We start from the raw sequence: 22,924 nt of genomic DNA on the forward strand, positions 1-22,924 counted from the left end.
CACTCCATAGGGCCTGTCCTCTGCTCCTTTTTCTCAGTGGGCCATCAAGGGCTGGGCAGTTATCCTTCGGCACCACTTCTGGCAGGTACCTATCACCTGAAACGTGTCCCATCTCCAGCCCTCCCTTCAGGATGCCCTGGATGCTGTCCTTCACAGAGAACAAGTCCTGGCAGTTGGACAAACTGGTGAAAGGGCACGGGAACCAGAAAGCAAGCCTGGCACCTTTGCACCCTCCTCTCCACTCCAATCCTACCTAGTCGCGGCCTGGAGGGAAAGCCCATTCTACCACTAGTGTGACTCTGGTCTGACGATTCCCTAGGGATGTCACCACCTACCCTGGACAGCGAGGCTGAAGGATCTGTAATTCTCCAAACATTATCTCCATGTCCTGTAACTGCCAATTAATTGTATCAGGTCCCTCTGCTTTTTGACATTTTTGGCATGTTAACATTTACCAACTGCTATTCACACAGTAGCAGCTGTCTTTGAATCTTAGGGAAACACAGATGCAATTAGGGACAATATTTGAAATCTAGGAGCTCCTCAAATTAGTTAATATATCCAATAATCTGTTGGCACCTTCTCGGTTCTTGGGTTGACTGGTATTCTGTAACTCACTCTTCAAAGCTGAGGTAAGCAGTGGTGCTAAGGATGGCAACTAGTGTGGTAGTAGGTGGGGATCCCTTTGCAGGGACACCACCCCATGACTACCACTACTTGTTGCATGTGACACAGCACTGCCCCATGCCCTTCAGCTCAGGCCAGCCCGGGGCCCCTACATCTGGGCTGTAAGTTAGCCAAGCTCAGTCCCCTTTTCCTGGGCTGCAGTTTCACCCTAATTTCACAGATAAACAGGGCACTTTCATTCCCTCCCACCTTTTCCAGACATTTACTTTGGCACACGTATTGCCTACTAGGCCTGTCTCAAAAGATCCCAAGCACCTAGGAACAGTGCCTGCCACATAAAGACACTAAATTTGAAGTCAAAATATTTTGGAAGATGGGGTTTATGTACTTCTTTGTAAATATAGATGTACATATCTAATGGAATACTGCTTGGCTATAAAAAACGAACTTCTAACTACATGGAACCGAAAGCAGTTTTGTTGTCAGACATGCCAGGTGAGAGGCCTCCGGGTGGCACAAAGGGTTGAAGAGCAGCACTGGGAAGCTAGTCACAGCTGCTTCAGCACCAGTCCCATCCCCAGTCAGGGAGGGGACCCACATGGCACAGTCGACTTCCCCTATCTCGCCTGCTGCTCCCCTCAGCAGTGTACTTTGTCAATCTGCCTGTTCTGCTCCTCACTCTGAAGCTCCTCACCACCCATCATCTTTGGCCTGTGCCCCAGTTCTGTGTGCATAACTCAATTTTTTTAAAGAAATGCCAGATGACTTTATTATTTGTGGACTATAAACAATGCTATCATCCTGGTGGGCCCAGGTCCTGCATCATGCCAGTGTTAGCAGGGAACATGTGGGTGGGCAGTGCCCACTGCTGGTCATCCCCATTATGAGGAAGCCAGGCCTACTTTCTCTTCATTCCTCCTGGGCTATCTCCAAACTTGAGGACTGACTGCTGGGCTACACTGGGAGTGGGGTGCCCCGGTATCAGTGCCATAAGCACCCTGGTGGGGTCCTAAGGCCTGAGCAGACAAGTGTTTTGAGTTCTTTGGTGGCCTGTAAACTCCGACTCCAGTGAGCCTGGTAAGCCTGCTTTCTGGGGCTCTTTGCCTTCAATGCTGTGGCCCCTGGCACTTGGCTAGCCTTGTGCTCCAGAGCTATGACTCAGAAGAAGAGTCTCTGCTACCCTCTCCATATTACCAATCTACCTGTTCCTTGGGGAATAGCAGACAGGGCTGCTTGCAGGACACTGTTGCCACTCAGCCTCTCCAAGAACTCTGGGAGGAACAAGGTGACCAGTTGAGGGCTCTCATCGGAAGGGGCAATGGGCCCAGCACTGCCCCTGGAATTTAGGCCCCAAGGCCTCCTAGGTGATGCAAGCAGGCCCCCTTTAGCTGGGCATTCTGCTGGGGAGTGTACAATGGCGAACAATACAGTTTCCTCTCTGCACTGAGCACATGACCCCTCTAAATACTGGATTCAATGAGTGAATAAAACTCCCGTAAAGTTTAAAAAAGCAGATGGGGGCCCTCCCTGATGGCGCAGCGGGTTAAAGCACTGCACTAAGAAGCTTAAGCCACTTCCACATGAGTTCGATTCCCCCACCTGCCCCGGAGGTGACCACATGGCGTGGCAGACCTCTCCTGACACGCCCGCTGCCCCCCTCACCAGTGTACTTCGTCGATCTGCCTGTTCTGTTCCCCACTCTGTCTCTGGTGAAGCCTCTCACCCTCCGCATCTCTGGCCTGTACCCCAGCACTGTATGAATTAATAAATCTTAAAAAAAAAAAAAAAAAGCAGATGGACTGAAATACACAGCTGAGGGGAGCAGTGGGCAGGTCAGGAGAGGTCGGCTGCACCATGTGGGTCACCTCCGGGGTGGGGATCGAATTGGTGAAGCGGCTGAGGCTAGCTTCTTAGTGCTGTGCTTGTTGCACTACCAGGGAGGGCCCCTAACATACTTTTGAAATGTGAACCTGTAAATCCTAGTGTTGTAAACCATTACCCTGATAAAAGATAAATGCCCATAGGAAAAACTCTTGATTTCTTTTGAAAGGAAAAAAGGACTCCTTCCTGAATTTAAAAAGACATTTCACTCACAGGCAGCAGACCCACTTCCGAAGTCCTGGTTCAGGGACTCCTGCTGAGGACCAGCACCCCGAGTGTGCCACACACATCCCACGACAGAGGGGGAAGAGTCACCAGCCACACCAAGCTATCCAGTTAGAATTTAAAAAATGCCAAAGTAAATCCCTTTCTCACCCTAGCCATTCTCTAGAAATACCTGGTCTCCAGAGAGTACTTCCATTGCTACAATTTTAGCAGACAGTACATGAGACCTGACCGGAGGGCAAAGTCAGTATTTCACAAAGCAGAATGTGAAAGCAGTTCAACAGCTCACATATTTATTACACGTCCACAACAGTGACATTTTCATGGCCAATACTGCTGGTAGCAACAGCATAAATATGTGCGCCGTCTCCGTGCGAATCCTTACAGACCCAGCTTGGTTCTTCTCCAGTGTCTCCGCTTGGAATTGTACCTACATAGGAGGAAAATGCAAGTTACAAAGGCAGTCAAGGCAATGCAGCTGCACTCGCGCTCACCAAACCTTCCTTTAAGTACCACAAAATCCTTGCGAGGCAAAGGGTTTTTTCCTTCAACACTTGTGGAACTCTTTTTGGAGAGTAAAAATGATTTGCTAGTTGTGTTTAAAAGCTAGTCAAATCAAATTTTTACCTCTCAAAATGATTCCAAGAGTAGGAAAACACCCTGGGGGTTAGTCGGGATGGAGTAGCAGGGAAGCGCGCTCCTTCTTCCCCAGTGTACATACCTGTTAACAGACCCGGGGTAGCGCCAGAGACGTAAGCCCCTCCTTTCTACACTACATCAAAACAGCCATCTACAGAGGGTTCACACATATAACAAGTGACTTGCAGAGCCAAGGCCAGTTCAGAGTTGTCCATGTCAACCTCACGATTTTACCCTCATAAAGGCAAAATCAGGTAAGACCAACACAGATTTTCTTTCAGCAGGGTAATGTCAGTACTTCCACAAAATGAAGCACTGTAATTGCAACCTGCTTTCAATGCATCTTAGAAGTTGGGAGGACAAGTCAGGCAATAGGAAAATTATCGGAACGTGCTAATTCTCTGGGCCAAGAGCATCTAAACACAAAAGGCCCCCAGTTCTAGGAGACGAAGAGCAAGAGAATACTACTGATAACTGTTCATTTCAAATACCCTTTACTGACTTTACACAGGGATTTATACACAATTTCACTCCTAACAGCCGATAAAAGCAGGCTTCACCATAATGGGTGGGGATAGATTAACGGATACTCATATTCTGCATTCGAGTTTCACTGCAGATGTCCAACACCCCCAACAGAAGCCCCCACATTTGTAGAAGGGTTGAACTGCCGAACGAACCACTTTGCCAAGTGACTCGGTGCTCCTTTCTTAACATGGTATGATGCAGCACGTGGGTCTTAAAACTGGGCTGCACCTGTAACAGCAGCAGACATGCCTTATACACAGCCATAAGCCAAAGAAACGGGCCCTTGAGTTTAGCCCCGGCAAAACAGTCCCACTTAGGTTTGCCATAGAATCCGCCTTCAAAATGCTTTGAAAACAATTTTTGAAATAACTACTTGCACCTTCCTGCCCTCCTTTGTTGTCTTCCGAGCTTAATTACTTGGGAGAGCCAGGCAATCAAATACTTTAAGAAGTTTTAAATGTTCGAGCACAGTGGGGCTGCCGTTGTGAGAACCTGGGCAAATCTGACTTTTGATGCTCACTTTTGGTCCCTTCAAGACCTATCCCAAGGGGGAAGAGGCACGCAGAAGGCTGAGTTGGCCCAGATAACTCTGGAGATCCTTGGTAGGAATTCTAGTAGTCTTTCTTCCAAAACCAGTTCACCCACTTCTGCAGTAGAGAGCAAACGTTAGAATCACTTCAAAAGTGGATTGGGAGGGGTGAGCAATCTCACTGGACTTAGTGAGACCTTTCACCTTCTGCTCTGGTGCAGACTCTAGACATACAGGAAATTTATAAGTATTGGAGTGCCTTGCCCCTAAACCCAGCTGGCGGCGCTCTAGAAACCCAGAACTTCAGAATACTGCTTCACAAAGAACAGAATTACAGAGAACCTTCACAATTACATACTTATGGGGGGGGGGAGTTAAATTCAACCAAAACAAGCCTAGGCTGTGTGTCTTTACCTGATTTTATTACCAGTTTTCATCCGAATCCACTGGGGAATGGGACGGTTCTGTTTTTGTTTCTTGGCTAGAAATCGCTTGATCCTGAAAGTCTTGTGAGAAGACTGGGAAGGAAATGCAGTCAATTGAGATAATAGCACCAGCTGGCTCACAGGACTCCAAGTCAGAAACTTAAACATTAATGTATATACAAAAAGCCACTCCGCTCACTCCTGAACACATGCCTTTTGTTCCTCCCCACTCCAGTGGTCAGGGAAGCCAAATAAAGCATCCAAATCAGAGTACTGATGTGCAGTACCTTGGTTTCAAACCCAGGCTCTCCCCCTCCTGGGCTGGGACACCTTCCACTCCTCCCTGCAGACATCACTCTAATAGAGAACCATATTGGGGCTCGTTGGGGACCTTAGTTTTTAGGGCAGAAAGCAGTTTCCGTTCACTGGAACCACTCATCACTTGAGTGCCAATGAGTTTAACAGGGACACCTATTTCCAAGGGCCAACGCCCGAGTAATTAAAATTTGCTTGGGACCTGACAGATCTACTCTATCCCACTGACGGTTTGGGCATAAATTCTATTAAGTGTCACTTCTTCAAAGATGACTTTCTCAATTCCCCATGACATATTTTTGTTTTGCAACATTTGGCCGGCGAGGCCAAATATAAATAATATAAATAAGGCAGAGCCTACACTAAATTCCTCTCTCCCAGCACACAGTAGCAGCTGTATGCAGATGGCATTCTATGAAAAAGTGCCAGTAGCCGAGGCTGAAACCACAGCCCTCACCCCAGGGGCTTCCACGTGGTGACCCTCAGTCCCTGAAGGGCTAAAATGTCCTGTAAGTTCTCAACATTCATATGCTCCTGGTCGCCAAGTTAAAAACCCTGCCGAAAACCGGCAGCCTGTATTTCCTTCTCCATGCGCCACGCGTCTGGCCACGATGGCGGGGGGAGGGGCGGGAGACACCCCCCCCCCGACTTTTCTCTTTGCACCAGGATCAGTTCATTCCGGGTGCAGACCGAAAAAAGCCAGAATCGCTGCCTACTCAGGATCAGAGAGCGTAGCCCTGAAATTCCAGCCGGGCGAATCCCGCCTTTCCCTCCACCCCCACCCCCGGTGCTCGATTCCCGCCAGGCGGATGGCCCTAACTTAAGTGGCTAAACCCGACCTGCTTCTAGAAAAGCCCAGAAAGGTTCGCTCCCTTCCACGCAGCTGGCAGCCCCGGCGAACTCGCGAAGACATCAAGTCTTGGGAAGTCACCCCGGAGCCGATGACAACAGATACACTTACCATGGCAGGGAAGGGAAGATTGCACAGAACACGATGGCGGAGGGAAGGAGCGAGAGGGGGGAAGGCTGCGGAAGGACGTATTTAGAAGGCTCTGATGGGGGCGGGCTTGGGAGGCGGCGCATGCGCTGAACGCCGCCTCCAGCTAGGAGGGCGGGCCGCTGCTCCCTGTGGGGCCGTGGGAAACCGCGCTCAGTTTCACAAAATGGAATTCACTTTGCTTCACTTCCGCGAGTGGGCTCCTTAGGATCTCCTCGGAGAGGCAGTGGGGCCTTGCTTCGTAGGCGAAGCAAATAACCCCTGAAAAATGCCTAAGGAAAAGCCCTTCCGACGGCTGAGGGAGCGGAAAGGGTGGGACTAGAGGCCTGGCTCCGAGGGCGGGGGAGACGTCACTTCCGAGCGCAAGGGACTTTGGTCTTAGATTTGGGGAAGCGTTACCCGCGCTGGTTGGCTGGCTGTTGGCTTTCCTTGTCTCAACACCCGGGATGGGTTAACACCTAGCAGGTGGTGTGCGATGGGAAGAGATTTTTGTGTAGCCTAGAAGGCCCCGGGGAGCCCGGGGACGCCATGGGATTTTAGACTGGGCCAGAGATTGCCGATCAAGCTTTCAGATGAGAGAGTGCTGGACAAGACCCTTTCCTTGACTTCTAGGTAATGCAGACTGACTTCGTAGCCCACCTTTGGCAAAATGCACAGGAATTAAAGGCACACGTTTGGGATGTTAATATACTTCCTTTCACCTTTTTCTTCTCCCCATCTAAAAACAAAACCTGCTATGTATCTTTGTAGACACCTCACACATGTTTGCAACAGTAGATCAAGCTAAGGGGTTTTATCCTGATGTGCATAAGGGTCCAGTATAGATTGCAGAGGGAATATGAGCTTCGATGGGGAAAAAAAGTCATACCACTTTATTTTCCTCAAACTGTGACTGAAACTCGGTGTGCTCTTTATTTACAAATGTGGGCAACAAGCATCAGTGGCATTAGCAGTACCTGTGACTTGGTCACCAAAAGAAATCAGATAGTTTCACATTGCATTACAGATGATGGTAGTTGTCTGGAAATAATGATTATACACTCATTGCTTTGAAATTGCAGTAAATTGTTAGACGCCAGAAGTACAAGTAGTGTTAAGTCCACATTTGTTTTAAAAGTATTTTGGTTACTAAATTACAATACAATTGGTTTTCTTTTGTGTGTACTTTGCTTTATTCATTCATTCATTCATTTTAGGTGAGTTAGAAATGAAGCTTTATTGTAGGGGACTCCCTTGTGGCCCGGGGTTATAGACACAGCCTCTCAAGCTATCACCAGCCACTGCCACATGAGTTCAACCCCCTACAGGCCCCCATTTCTGTCCTACACTCCAGATCTCGTATGCATAAATAAATAAAATTTTTTTAAAGAAACTATATTGGGCCATGCCCAGTGGCGCAATGAGTTAAATCACAGCACTATGAAATTGTCCGCAGCCACTGCAACATGAGTTCAATCCCAGGCCAGGGAGGTGACCCATATGGCATGGAAGACCTCTCCTGACCCTCCCGTTCCTCCCCTTAGCAGTGTATTTCAGTACATCTGTCTGTTCTGCTCCTACTCTGTCTCTGGTGAATCTTCCCACCCCCTCCACTGGCCTGTGCCCCAGTTCTTGTGTGCATAAATAGTCTTTAAAACCACACTCTGATTTAAAAAAAAAGTAAGCGTTTATTCCATTTTTGCTTATTTTTCTCCAGACACAGATTTGATTTCTTTGGAAATAAGGACAGGATGGAGCAGCACAGACACTGGGCTGCTGGCCATTCACTGAGCATGTGTGTGGTGCTGGCAGCCCCAGGGGGTTCACTGCTTTTGTGGAGAAAAGTGATGCTAAGGAAACAGGGAGAAAAAATTCAAGGGTGAAGGAGGGCAGTGGGAAGAGGCACTCCAGGGCAGTGAAGAAGCTGTGGCGTGGGCATGCCTGAGGTTTCCGTGCCTTGAAAATCAAGAGCTGAACCTCCTTGCCTGAGCGGGCAGTCCTGAGATGATTTCACTCTTGATTATGAATTAAGATCTAATGTTCTATGTTACTATTACATAAATTCCATAGGAGAAAAGCGAAGGGAGATTTATGGCTTACTGTTGCTATATAGTAGGTCCATGCTTCATGTTCATGGGGGCTATCCAGAATTTACTGTCTCAGGGGCTTTTACACAAAAAAAATGTCTTAAGGAAGACAAGGTAGCAGACAGGCTCAGACTCGGTTAACCCTGGGAAAGTAACTGTTGAGTTGCACCCTTAGTATTGGCCATCTTGGGAGGCCTCCCCCGGTGGCACAAGGAGTTAAGCCTCAGCACTATGAAGCTATCAGCAGCCACCGCAGCACAAGTTTTTTCCCTGGCCAGGGGGCTGACCCACATGGTTTGGCTCAGCAGTGTTAGTCATCCACCTGTTCTGCTTCCCACTCTCTCTGGTGAATCTTCTCAACCTCCCCCCACACATACTCTGGCTTGAACCCCAGTTCTTGTATACATAAATATTAAAAAGTATTAGCCATCCTTAGAAATCTTACTGGGGACTCCCTAGTGGTGCAAGGGGTTAAGTCTCAGCACTATGAGGCTATCAGCAGCCACTGCAGCACAGAGTTCCATCCCCAGCCAGGGAGGTGACCCACATGGTGCAGCAGACCTCTCCTGACCCACCCATTGCCCCGCTCACTGGTGTGTTTAAGAGATCTGCCTGTTCTACTCCCCACTCTATGGTGAAACCTCTCATCCCCGCTGCTCACACCTCTGGCCTGTACCCAAGTGCTATATACATAAGTAAATCTTAAAAAAAAAAAAAAAAAAAAAAGATTGCAAGTTGAAAAAAAAAAGTGCTTAGCAGGAAAGTGGGTCCTCCTGTAGTCTCATTAGTTCACCTGGTTTAGGGGTTTTCTCCAGCAGGGCCACCCCACATTGGGCCAAGCCGCCAGTCTTTCCCACATAGCACTGTGCTTTGGCTATTTCAACTCACCCCCTACCACCACTGGCCCATGGCTCCTCGGGGACAAGGGTTTTTCTGAGCCTTTGATCTCCAGGGCCTGACCAGTCAGTGATCAGTAAATGTTCGCTAAGCAAATACGAAGAGTGGAAGACATCTGGGAGGCAGTAGCATAGTTTACCCACAGTTGACTGGCAAGCCAACTACAGTAAGAGGTGCCAACTTTCACTTTGTGAAAACAGCCTTAAGAGGATGGCAACATGCCCCAGGCTGAGTAAGGAGGCAATTGGTGTCAACTTACGACTGATTGTTCTGGAATATGGCTTTTTGTATGGCCAACTCCTCCAACCACTGCTGCCAGGTTCCTTTCACTTGCTTCTCAGGAAACATCCCCTATTGGCTAGCTCATCTTCCCTTGGCTATTTATCCTTTTTCTCAGAGCCTCCTTTTTAGCTTCGAAACATGCTTTAGTATTTCTCATATTAGACATAATCCTTCAACATCCTTTACTGAGCTTTTTTTCACCACCAGATTTCTCCAAAATTCTGTCTGTGCTCATTCCCAACCTAGCCTGGCTTCCACTCTCCATCATCCCCGGTCATCAGTGATTTGTATGAAGTCAGTTTAAATATGTGGCCCTGTTTAGGTTCCACAGCTTCCAGCAGCTTCTAACACTCCCTGCCACTGGCTCTCTCTCATACTCTTTTCTCTTAGACTAGGTAATACCAGTTTTTTTTTTTTTTGCCCACTCTTAGCTACTATTTCTGTGTACATGCATTTCTTCACCCTAGAGTTACCACAGAATTCTTCAAGGCGTGGTCCCCTGTCAGCTTCTATTCTCACTTTACTCCACACCCTAGCTCATGGCTTCAATGGCCACCTATAAATTAACTTCAAATCTATCTCTACCCAATCTCTTCTCTGAGCTCCAAGACCCATTTGAAAAGCCCTAACCCCCTCTTCTACCTGACAGCTACTTCTCACTATGCCCTGGTTTCTGTCTCTGCAGGGCACTAAAGTCAGTACTGCTTCATTCAATGACCACTCAACATCTCTCATCTGCTTTACTGCTGGGTGGCATGGGGGACACTAACAGCCACCCCTTTAGGGACACAGACACAAAGCAGTGACACCACCACAGGAGGAGCAGGCAGGATGAAAATGAAGCAGCAGCTCAAGGAAGCTGCCCGGACATTTGGTTCTTATAGAACAAGTGTAGTGAATGATCTGATCTTCCTGGTGGGCAAAATAAAGAAGGCATAGTGCTAATGAAGGAAAAATGAATATTACTCAGCTGCTTTCAAAATTTCCAAATGATTAATTCAGTATCAAGTTTAATTTGTGGCCCTCACTGGTGGCACAAGGGGTTAAAGTGCAGCACAATGAAGATCTCTGCAGCCACTGCAGCATGAGTTCGATCCCTGGCCAGGGAGCTGACCCACATGGCACAGCAGACCTCTCCTGCCATGCTTACTGGTCCCCTCAGCAGTATATTTCAGTCAGTCTGTCTGTTCTGCTCCCCACTCTGCCTCTGGTCAATCTTCTCACCCCCTGTATCTCTGGCCTGTACCCCAGTTCTTGTATACATAAGCAAATAAATCTTAAAAACAAAAAACTCAAAAGTTTTAATTTCTTAAAATTAGTAGCTACTTAATGTTAATAAACACTCAGGTTTCACTTCAGTGGTGCTGATCTTTATTGACAACAATACAAAACAAGGTAGTTGTATTTTAACAGGAACAAATACTGGTGCAGTTTCCTTCCTGGAGAGGTTATGCACTCACATCACGAGACCTAAGGTAAAACAAAGACTGGATTGTCAAGAACCAAACAAAGGTTACATCTTTCTGATTAATATAAAAATTGCCAAAGGCAAACGATGTTTAAAAATATTCTTTATGCTAAGCTTACATAAGCAAACAAAAAACTAAAACTAATCCTAATACTTTAGGATAGAGACATGATGTGATTTAAATTTTTGCATAAGCGAAATTTTGTTATATTCACTTTATTTGAACTACGATCACATGCTTGTTGTATTTATACTACACAAAGTCAACAGTTACCACCAACAATGACTATTACTAGACATGAACAAGACTTCAAAGTGACTCTGTTCCACTCAAATTAAGAAAATTCAATCCAGGATTAACAAAATCTTTTGATTTCAGAGCCAGCTCTCTATGTCCTTCCCATATCATACCTAATTAAGTCCTCACTTGACGTTTCCTGCCTACAAATTGTAATGCATGTCCTCTCCATCATCTTTGCCAACAGCTTAAAATTAATTTGTAGGAACTGCATAAACAATGAAAATGTACTTCCAATCTGAACCTGCAATCCGGTTCCTGCTTTGACGCAAAACATACTCCTCTGCAGTGTACCCCCACCAGCACAGCGACCCCCTTTCTTTCTCTCTATTCCTTTGCCCTGAAGGCACTTCTGGATTGCTTAATATGTGCTCTTTGGCTGCCTAGACAGGACACCTAAGGCCATATGGACTTATCACTCTTCTCCTCCTTCTTTCCTATGGCTAATACCACTTTCCTGCTTTCTGTCTACCACTGAATCTCCAGGTTTGGTGCCGTCATCAGGGGGACAGAGTCGATTTCGGCTTCGAGCTCCTGGCTGGTAAAGCTGCATTGCAGGGCGATCCTGAAGTAAAATGAAATATAACATTACAATTGCTACCAAGCATTTACAGGGGATTTTCAGAATCATAAGTTGTGTACTGATAAATTCCCAAAACAATTCATACAAGATCAAAAATGTAAGGGCATCATGCCTAACACCTGTTAATAGATAATTTGCCGCTAACTGCATGCTTCCTTTCCCCTATCTCCAAAGAAAGGCAGCCATTTCCTAAGTAGTTTATATGCTAAGGTAAACTTTTTATACCTCTGCCTAACTTTTCTATCTTCAGATGAACTGAATCAGCCTGAATTTTTATTTTTTACTTAGTAACTACAGCCTCTCTCCTTCCCATCAGTCAATTGGCTTTAAAACGCACCGCCACAAAAGAAATATTTTTGGTGTGAAAACAACAGTTAACAAAAGAGTGCAAAGTCTTTAAGTGAACAGCTCTCCCTGAAGTTAAAAATTTACCACAAACATGTTTGTTTCTTATTTCGGGCACGACAACCTAACACCCCAGAGAGACTGTCTTCCTTCTTAATTTGGGCACGACAACCTAAACACCCCAGAGAGACTGTCTAGGTGACACCTTAGAGCCTAGATTCCTAAATAAACCTCAGATAAAGTTGCAATGTACCCCTCAATTCAAATGATGTTTTTTTTTATTTTGTAACAAAAATCTCAATGTATATAGGGCTTTTCTAGACTCCAACAAAAATTACATGTCCCTTTACAACCCTTTCTTCCAGCATTATTCTCAATCAAATAATTCCAGCAAAATATCTCATTGTTTTCACAAAATGAAATGTTAAAATATATCAAACTCCTGCACAGTATTTGAAGAAATGGATGATGGGGTCTCCTTGTGCAAAGATAGGGTAATTTAAACACTGACAAGGCCCTAATAAAAACAAACTGTAATGCACCAAGTATTTCCAAATTCACAAGTTCTTGAAGACTGAAAAAAAAAAATTCACTGGCAAACTCTAGAAGTTGCTGGGGCACCAACTCATTACTCGGAATACTGGTAAATAAAGGTAAAGAATCAAGAGTTAACCTTGCTTTTCCTATGTAAACTGATTTTCAGGCTGAGCAGTTAATGAGGGAAACTTCCGCTTTACAAGAGAACATAGAAGAGACATGCATTAGAAAGTGTAAATTTCTTATGTCACCATTTTTCAGGCCCTGCTAAGTCCCCACCACTGATGAAATAATGAATCTAATAAGCAAAACATTAGGAAAAAAGCCAGTAACATTTTTCATAATAGCTGGATCAGGCTTACAATACGTGACCCTAGTGATCAGTTTTTTTTCCAACATTTTTATCTTCCAATTTTTTTAATCTATAGAAATATAAAATGAATCCCCAATAACCTTTCCTTAGATTCATCAATTGTTAACATTTTGTGACATGTCCATTTTTCATACACAAATATTTCTTACACATCTATTTGAGAGTGGATTGCAGACATTGGCACCTTCCAACCCTAAGTATCACAGCAAGTATAGCCTACGTACAAGGCCACCCGATTCCACAGCACAACAGAACTGCTATCGATGAACGTCACACGGAGAACATTCAGGCTTTAGATGCTTTCTGAAATGACGCAAGAGGAAGTGTACAGTACCACCTTTGAAGTAGTCTTGCCCAAACAGATCCAGGCCTCTAGGTGAGGGCTGCATGGTCTCATGCATACAGCTCAACTGAGCTGTACTAGATAGAACTACCAGTTTTCCAGGAAACACAGAAGATAAAGGAATGTGTCAAATGTCACCACAGGGACATAATCAGGCAACCCAGACAGTGAGATGCTCTAAAGGACAAACTGGTTTCTGCAACAAACGAAGGACAGGAAACACAAGGAGGGTGATGGATCAAGAGTTAAGTGAACCTTCCAAGTAAATACAGTGTGTGGACTTCGTTTAGAGCATAAAAAAGATATTAGTGAGTTAACTGGAAAAATCTGAACACTGATTAGATAGGATGTTAATGAATTACTGTTAGTTTTCTTTTTGGTGTGAAAATCCTATACTATAATCCTGTTAGGCTATATTATTAAGAAAAGGTCCTTGTCTCTAATATTGACTGACAGGTACCTGGGGGGTTATCATATTATTCTCTGTTCTACTTTTGTGATTGTTTGACATTTCTATAATAACTTAATAAACAAACCCAACTAAGACTAAGAAAAAGTTGTAGATCAAGGGCTCCTTTATAAAATTTCAGTAATAAATTATGAGATGCTAGCTTCTTCCTCTATACTTGCAGGAAACAAAAAAAGAATCCTTATGAAAATAAGCAAGATTGACGAAAAGCGGCACCTTGTTTCTTATCCGATCTCGCTTAACCACTTCCTCTTTCTTTTCAGTTTTGTCTGAGCCACCTACAGACTCTGCACTTTCAGGCTTTTTTCCTTTATCACGAAGTAATTCCTTCTCTTTTTTTACTTCTTCTTCCTTTCTTTTAAAAGGCTTCTCTTTCTCATAGCGTTCCTTCTGCCGACGGCGTTCTTCTTCCTGCCGCTTCAGTCTTTCCCGCATGATGCGCTCTTGATCTCTCTCATAATCCCGGTCTCTCTCCCTATAGTCTCTGCTGATTTCATCTTCAGGTCTGCATGAAAAACACAGATACGTGAAGAGTGCACCCCCAAAGACCCTCTAATCACAAAAGCAGGAACAGAACACTGATTCTGATTTGGTCACTGCAGTGAAGCTGTACTTTTGAAGCAAGGTAAAAAACAAACAAACCAATGTTTTGAAAAAAGCAGTAACAAAAAACAAAAGTCATTCACCCATATTAAGACCCAAGACTATTTGAAATCTTTCCTCCTTGCCCCCCATCCCCCGCCCGCCTCGCCAACCATAAAATAGGTTATTTAACTCAGGTACAAGTCTAGGACATATCAGCAAAGATACCATCTAGCAAAATGCTGAAAACTGTATCAAAGAGTCCTTAACTCACTGACCTCTTAGGCTTTTCTTCTTTAAGTTCACCGTCGGGACGTTTGGGCAAGGAACAACTTTGCCCACAAGCTCTTTCATCATTCAGATTCTCTTTGTCCAATTTTTTTGCTTTGTCTCTTTTGTCCAATTCTTTTTCATCTCCTTTTTCTGGCTTCTTGAGCAGCTTTAAAGAGAACAACTTTATTTCTACTTTGAAAGGTGGGACACTGTCTTTGGATTCTATCAAAAATAGCATACCAACTATTTTAAATTTAAACAGAAGGACCCTATCACTGCAGGTGCTCTTAAACTTTCAGGTGAACAAACAGTGCACAACAGCAGTACTTTACTGAAAGGATGCCATTAATGCGAAAAGTGTTAGCCACTCAAGTGAAGTGGTTTAATCACTTTGTGGCAATCAGATCAAAATTCCTTTGGCTTCAAATGGGTCGATCTTTAACTGAGCCAATGCATACTTGCAAATAATATGCCGTCTGTAGCAAACCAGATGTCAATATGACTTGATGTGAAAATATGTCACACATTTAACATGCTAGGTGGACTGCCACTGTTGGATTGCTTTTATGTAGTTCACTGGAACGACAAATACCTTGGTCACCAAAGGAGAGATCCATTGCGAGAATGATTTGCCTTGAGCCTGAGAGTAACATGCTTATGATGATACAATCATATTATAGAGATGAACAGCAATAATTGACATTTGATTTAAAACTTCAAATACCTTATAAAATGGAACAGTGAACTTCCATTTTCACTAAGTAGGAGCTCTGTGCTCAACATCATATATATATGCATATACACATATATATGTGCTCAACATCATATATATTTATATATCTATACACACACACACACACATGTGACGGCATGCATTTCTAAGATACAAGTGCTTCTAAACTCAAATTCTAATAATGATTATTTTCTCACATCACTGGTACTTATCTCTCTAGAATACAACACCCTCCCCTGCCCCGTATTCTCCCTCCCAAGCTGCTGGATATTCAGAGTTTTAAAATAGAGAATTTTGAGTCTTACAGTGAAGGCATCATACAAAGTTTCGTCTCAGGGTAGAGGCATCATACAAGTAATCAAGCAAAAGGCAAAGCACCACGGGACTTAAGCGTGAAGTATTTCAGCACATACAGCCACTGCAAATGGCAAGTCCAAACTGGACACTAACGAGGCACAGTGTAAAGTGAGGACACCATGTGCAGGTTTCATTGGAAGTGTTCTTATTTCTCTAATGAACATCTTTGTTAGAAGCCAAAGACATCCATTACTCAGATAAGAACATTAATGCATGTCTCTAATAGGGCTGGCGCTACCTTCTACCTTGCTGACAGTAATAGCAAAGCAGGCCACTCGCACTGGTGGCACGGCAGACAGAGAGACTGCTACAAGGAATTAAGATGGGAACTTCCCCACTGGCTGCCAAGCGCCCTATCACCAATAATCAGCCAGCAAAGCTGTGGGGAACGCTGGCCACATAAACTGCTGAACTTTGAGGAAGTAAAAGGAGATCTTGCCACCATCTCTGGGAGATTTTCTTTCTTTGAATTTCCCCAGGAAGCTCATCACAGCAAGGACTCCTCAAGCCGCACCCTCAGAAGGGAAGCAGAAAGGCTGGGATCTTTCCATGGGTTTTCCTTCTTCCTACATACAATGCGTTAATCACAATCTGCAGCTCACAGCCTCTCAGCCAGATGCACAATAATGTGGGAACTGTTAGTGGGAAAGCACATAACGGATATTTATCCCTCCTACTCCTACATAAGGCAGGCAGTTACGGAAGCATACAAAGAGATGGGAAAGCTATTATGCAGGTTGTCCTCTGGCTGTATATTGTTGAAACTTCTGGTACACAGCAGAGTACCAGAAAGTCATCTGGGCTTCCTTTGAAAGCAGGGATTTTAAATGGCTCAGCTTTTAAGACTTCAGTCAGTCTGAAGGAATTTCTACAGGTAACTATCACCGCCACCAGAAGGACTTATTAACTAAGACCTGTGTGTGTGACATGATACTAGGTGCTCTGTATCATGTACTTGGTCCTTACATTTTTCTGATTCACAGCTTGTAACAGAAACCTGTGTACCTGAAGACAGTGGAAAACAAACAGATGAGGCAACTTCATGTATCAAATATGAAGAAAAAGCTGAATATAACCCGTAATTCATGCCAGCCAGCTCTAAGCCCTCATTTATGAAGAACTGAGAGAAGAGTAATCTAAAAATTGAACATTTCAATGTTAAAAATAACACATAAAATCTGCACTGAAGAAATTATATAAACTATAAAATCTTTTTAAATTATCTTAAATTTAAAAAATACTATTACAAGGAAAGAGTTCTACTGGTTTCCTCCCCTTCGTCCCCCCCCCCCCGAAAGACAAAAGTTCTTTTACACCAACACAAGATGCATGCACATTTAAAGCAGATACATGCACTTTTCCATTTAAGTTCTGTTAATACCTTAATCTTTGGTTCATCCTTTAATTTGTCCTTTTCTGGAATTCTGTCTATCTTCTTTAGCTTTTCTATATCTTTTCTTTTTCGTTTTTCTTCTTCTTTCCATTTTCTCCTTTCTTCTTCTCTTTGCCTTTTTCTTTCTATTTCTCGCCTCCGTCTTTCCTCTCTTTTTTCTTCTCTCATTCTCTAGAAAGAAACATCAATAGACGTTTTCAAACAAGATAATCACCAAACAATCAAACTCAAAGGCACAGTGGGTACCCACTCATCTGAATTATCTTTCCCCCCTACTTTCTATAAACAGGTATTTTACTTTCTTGACTCCCACCCCACCCTATCCAGAATACGACAGAATGATAGCACTCTCCTACTGCTGCCTTGCTGTACTTCCAGAGAATTCCAGAAAGTTAAGAGAACATCTTTGGAACAAGTTAAGGACTCTCTGGGTTCGCACAGTGAGTCCTTGGCACAACAGGTGAGGCCAATGAGCCAGCCTTGATAAAGAACAAGGGTAGAAAAACCAGCTATTCTCTTGTAAGATCCCAATGCTCTTTACACAAGTCCAGTCTACAGTCCTCCGCTCTAGCAGCTAAGCTATCGAAGGGCGCATAATCCCAATGCTCTTTAAATATTTACAGAATGTGAACCAAAAAATAAAAAATATTGAGAGAACTATAAAAATCAAAAGGTTTACCTGCTTGTTTTTCAGGAAGCTCAAAAGTGGGGTTGTCTTTTTAGCTACATAAATGTAAACAGATTATTAATAATACTTATCAACCCCTAGAGAAAGGATTCCATTTTCTGACATTCCCTGCCAACCACCCAAGGTGGAAAAGCTCTACCCATTAAACAGAAAGTTCATGACTATATTGTGAAAAAGAAGTTTTACAGTATTCCCATTTCAATTCTGCAGGCTGAACATAGTTTTTAAGAGATTCAAATGAAAACAATAAAACAATTTTAAAGCGTAATTCCCAATGTCAAATTAAGTGCAAAGGATATTCTCCTGTTTTACAGAAAGAACTATACATTTGTTTAACTGGGAAGTAATTGAGGGAAGGGAGTAAATATATCTAATCCTTTAGACCCCATAGTTTCAATTCTGGGAACTTATTCTAAGGAAATTATCAGAGAAAGGCTTATACTATGCATACAGTAACAAAAACAAAGTTTTAGAAAAACATTTCATTCATTTTTCAGTATTTTTGAAACAATGCTACGTAGCCTTGTAGCTCTCCTTTTGAATACATACCTTTTTTGACTATGGGGTCAAAGACTATGGCTTGTATCTAGAGCTACTGACACAGTAGTGACAATTTACTAGAACCAAGTTAGAATTTCTTAAGAGGTTTTCAATTATGTATTTTAGTTTTTGGCTATTTTTCATATCTAAGGTTTTTTAGTAATAGGAGCTTATTACTGGAAAACACCAAATGATCTTTAAAGGCTTACCAACATCTAGAGGTCCCCTATCAGTCTTCAAACTTTATATACTTATGTTACATTTGTGTGGCACTAAACAGGGTACCAAGAATTTTTCCCATCTCATCAGTGCATTTTCATAATCTTGTAAAGCAGGCATATCATCCACATTTTACAGTAGAAGAAACAGTCTCGGTTAGTGTCATCCCCAGGATCACACAGCAAGTGACAGAAATGGGAGTCAGACAGATAAGAAAACGATTGCCCATAATTCCCTTTGGCCTACTTACCTATTAATTCTCTATTTTTTGCTTCTATTTCCTCCAGCAGTGTCTCTGGAGTAGATGTCATTTTCTCATTATCTGCAGCATAACTTTCCAAAAATTTTCTATATTCTGGATCTAAGGAGTTGTTTAATTAAACAGAGAATACAGCAAACTTTAAACAAAGTAGGAAATATTATCTAAGGTACCGATCAAATAAAATAACTTCCTACTTCATGGAAGATAGAAAAAAAATCAAACCATGCTCACAAGATAGGCTATGTAGGGCTTCTTTGGCCACTTACTCTCAGAATGCCTATTCGAGATACCCACAGGGGGAGTTGGTGGAATAGAGGGCCAGGGGAAATGAGACACTGCACATTATAACAGAATCCCTAGGAATGTTCTGTAGCTTGCATTTAAAAGTCAATACTCCTACTAATCTATACTCACACATATGGGAGAACTGAAATAACTCTAAGTTAAGAAATTTTGGATAGTATTATGTATAACATGTAAGCAATTCCGATATGGCTGTACCTTACTTTAAGTACACTTCAACAAACAAAAATCAGGTGTTCCAAAAAGATACATTAGGGGGAATTTTTAGATGTAGCATTAATGGGACTCTAATTAATTGTGATGACAATTCTTGGAGTTCTTTCCCATATGCTTCCATCACTAGGAAGTGTAATACACCTGAGTCATTGCACTGCTTATATTTGATGTTTCTACACACTGTTGAATATGGCATTTGATCTAGCCTTCCAGGTCTGAATCTATAATAAGAAGCTGTATGTTCTTCAGTCTTCTCTGTGTTTTCTTTATAAAACAACCAGTGATAGTAACAAAAAATGGAACTCAAACTAAATGACTCTAAAATATCCACCTCTCAAAAAACACTACAGCTCACCCCCATGTTTATTGCTGCTTTATTTACAATAGGAAGGACACGGAATCATCCCAAATGCCCAAAAGTAGATGACTGGATTAAAAAGATGTGGTACATATACACAATGGAATATTACTCAGCACTTGTCTTTTGCAGCAACATGGATGGAGATGGAAGGGATCATGCTCAGTGAAATAAGCCAGAAAGACAAGGAAAAATACCAGATTGTTTCACTCACAGCAGGAGTATAAAGGACTGGGGGAGAAAAAATAATAATAATAATGAACAACTATATACCAGAGACATTTTACGGGGGTGGAGTGGAGAATGGGATCAAAAATGTGGGGGGAGTGCAGTGGACTGTGATGATGGCATATGGGTGATTTGATGATAGGAAGCACTTGGGGATTACAAATGAGATGGAAAAAGGCACAAAATGATGTAAAAATGAACTATTATACTGTTAAAAAAAAAACAACATTGCAGCTGAGTCCTTATCTAACATAAGAGTTAATACAACCGAGATGGAAAAAGGCACAAAATGATGTAAAACTACACTAAAAAAAAAAATTAATGCAATGGTTACTCAATATAACAACCCTACAGAAATTTCAAAATCTGGATCCAGTTTATCTGAAATGTCAATTATTCCAGTTTTTCAATTCCTATGTTTGAATTAATGTAATTATAATTTGTGTAGTTAATTGCATATTCAAATCCTACAAAACAGGATTGGCCATTTTAGCTACTTTACATTAAATTACTCAAGTGTAAAAATTGTCCACTACAGCTCTCAATGGTAAACATTCCTCTTTATGAAAATGGAAACCAGAAGTCAAATAACTATAAAAATGGTTAACAGGCTTCAAGGAGTTGTACTTTGAAATATGACTTTTTCCCATTGTATTCTAATCAAGAAGCCTAATGTGATTTACTATTCAAGAGACAAAAATATATTGCTTAGTGATGGAGGGAATGAAATGCGCTGGCCAGAGGAGAAACTGCAGGAAACCCATTCCCAGTTTAACAATTAAACAAAGCTTCTGTCAGAATCACATTTCTTCCATATGTTTTTTATGTAAGAGATTGGAGTCCCATTAATTCTCACAAAGGTAATGTTTCTTAAAATCCCATGGCAGTAACATTACACAACTAGAGCTATACTGTACCATCATCGATAGTCCCAACTTTGGTATCTCTTTTCTTAGTCTTCTTTTTTGCAGCTTTTTGAAAAGGTGCAAATTCTACTATAGCAGGATATTCCTGACCTGTTTAGAAAAAAATACCATACTTGTTATTAAAAAAAGGCAAAAATTGGATACAAGTTACCCTACTGCTCTCCAGACTTTATTGATGGAGGCCTACTCAATAGTGAACAATATATTCCTTAAGGGTGGAGGAGTCATCTGAACATGGTCTCCAAACAGGCACAAATCACACTGGCACAACTAAAAACATATTAAAGAGTCCCTAAATTCATCTAACAACATAAGAAAAGATATGGCAGGAAGTAAAATATTCATTTAAATTCAACTTCGAAAGTGTGATATGTTGGTATGTATAGAAAAAAACCTATAGACTAATGTTTATTTAAAGAATACACCTGAAAACTCTAGAATAAGCAAACCTATAGCGACAGAAAGTGTATTAGCAGTTGCTTAGAGCTGGGGGGTGGGGGAGGCGGAGTAACAACTAAGGTGTATGGGGTTTCTTTGGCGTGAAAATGTATTCTAAAATGAGACTGGTGGTGGCTGCCCAATTCTGTGAATATACTAAAAGCACAGAACTGCACATTTTCAAAGGGAACATTTTAAGACCTGGGAATTATATCTCAATAAAGCTATTATTAAATATATATATGAGGACACTCAAAGCATAGACAATAAGGAGTAAAGACAGATAAACCGGACTATATCAAAATGAAAAGCTTCTGTGCCCCTGAGGACAATCCAGAATAAAAAGAATAGGAGAATATATTTGTAAAACATGTATCTGACAGAGAGTTAATATACAGGCTATATGTTAAGAAATCAACAAAAATAACCCAATTAAAAAATGTTCAGGCTCTCCCTGGTGGCACAACGGGTTAAAGCACAGCACTAAGAAGCTTAAGCCACTTCTGCATGAGTTCGATTCCCGCCTACCCCGGAGGAGATCCACATGGTGCGGCAGACCTCTCCTGACCCGCCTGCTGCTCCCCTCAGCAGTGTACTTTGTAGATCTGCCTGCTATGCTCCCTGCTCTGTCTCTGGTGAATCCTCTCACCTTCCACATCTCTGGCCTGTACCCCAGTTCTGTATGAATAAATAAAATATTAAAAAAAAATGTTCAAAGGCTTTGAACATTTTTCCAATGATATAAAACTGTCAACAAGCATATGAAAAAGCTCATATGTTCAATCAAATAATGCAATGACTACCTCACTAATCATTAGGGAAATACAAAGCAAGAGTACAGTGAGGTATTACCTCATATCCACTAGAATGATTACTATTCAAGGGGGAACAAAGAACAAAAAATAGTACCTGTTGGCAAGGATGTGGAAAAATTTGAACCTTTGTGCATTACTGATGGGAATGTAAAATGGTATAGTAGCTACAGAAAGAGGTACAGTGATCCCTCAAAAATTTAAAAATAGAATTACTATTTGACCCAGTAATTTGACTTTTGGGTATAGATTCAAAAGAAGTGAAAGCAGAGATTGGAATCCTGATATACATTATGTTCACTGCAGCGCAATTCACAATAGCCAAGAGGTGAAAGCAACCCCAACGTCTATCAAGAGACAGTGGATAAACAGTGCTTCCTCAGGGGCACAGAAGCTTTTCATTTTGATATAGTCCAGTTTATCTGTTTTTACTCCTTATTGTCTATGCTTTGAGTGTCCTCATATATATATATATATTGGTATAGTCATACAATGGAATATTACTCAGCCTTTAAAAAGGAAAGTTATTCTAGCATATGCTATAATATAGACGAACCCTGAGGCTACTACTATGTTAAGCTATATTTGCTTTTGAAATAAGCCTATCTCAAAAGCAAATATTACATGATTCCAATTATATGAGGTACCTAGAATGGTCAACTTCATAGAATGGTAGTTCACAGAAGTAAAATGATAGTTGCTAGGGGCTGCAGGTGGGAGGAAATGGGGAGCTTTATTTTTTTTATTTTTTTATTAAAAAGTTTATTTT

At 42.3% G+C, this 22,924-nt stretch overlaps 2 protein-coding genes across 3 annotated transcripts in view; both read right to left on the bottom strand.

The window, feature by feature from the left end:
- Positions 1–3,004: 3,004 nt before the first annotated feature.
- On the bottom strand, positions 3,005–6,230 carry RPL39 (ribosomal protein L39). The gene is made up of 3 exons (XM_012727032.1): positions 6,131–6,230; positions 4,844–4,947; positions 3,005–3,163 (listed from the first exon to the last, which is right to left on the bottom strand). Exons 1-3 carry the CDS (start codon positions 6,131–6,133, stop codon positions 3,115–3,117), a joined length of 156 nt encoding a protein of 51 aa, XP_012582486.1. The 5' UTR covers positions 6,134–6,230; the 3' UTR covers positions 3,005–3,114.
- Positions 6,231–10,762: 4,532 nt separating this feature from the next.
- The window catches only part of UPF3B (UPF3 regulator of nonsense transcripts homolog B (yeast)), a 15,979-nt gene continuing 3,817 nt past the window's right edge, over positions 10,763–22,924 (bottom strand). Inside the window, exons 4-11 of one of the 2 annotated variants that reach the window (XM_004685754.2) lie at positions 20,897–20,995; positions 18,863–18,973; positions 17,845–17,888; positions 17,154–17,336; positions 16,739–16,777; positions 14,688–14,848; positions 14,044–14,332; positions 10,771–11,742 (exon numbers count right to left, since the gene is read on the bottom strand). In XM_004685754.2, the coding sequence (XP_004685811.1) occupies positions 11,593–11,742; positions 14,044–14,332; positions 14,688–14,848; positions 16,739–16,777; positions 17,154–17,336; positions 17,845–17,888; positions 18,863–18,973; positions 20,897–20,995 (1,076 nt within the window). In that variant the 3' untranslated portion in view covers positions 10,771–11,592. Of the gene's footprint in view, positions 11,743–14,043; positions 14,333–14,687; positions 14,849–16,738; positions 16,778–17,153; positions 17,337–17,844; positions 17,889–18,862; positions 18,974–20,896; positions 20,996–22,924 lie in introns of both variants that reach the window. The other variant, XM_004685755.2, reaches the window with a different exon arrangement.

The sequence above is a fragment of the Condylura cristata genome, unplaced genomic scaffold (genome assembly GCF_000260355.1).
Source record: "Condylura cristata isolate star-nosed mole 26May11 unplaced genomic scaffold, ConCri1.0 scaffold00019, whole genome shotgun sequence".
Lineage (NCBI taxonomy): Eukaryota > Metazoa > Chordata > Mammalia > Eulipotyphla > Talpidae > Condylura > Condylura cristata.

Coding starts and splice junctions, on each gene's coding strand:
- RPL39 (XM_012727032.1), bottom strand. Junction 3,164..4,843: donor AAAACTGGTAATAAAATCAG/GTAAAGACACAC, acceptor CCTCCTATGTAG/GTACAATTCCAAGCGGAGAC.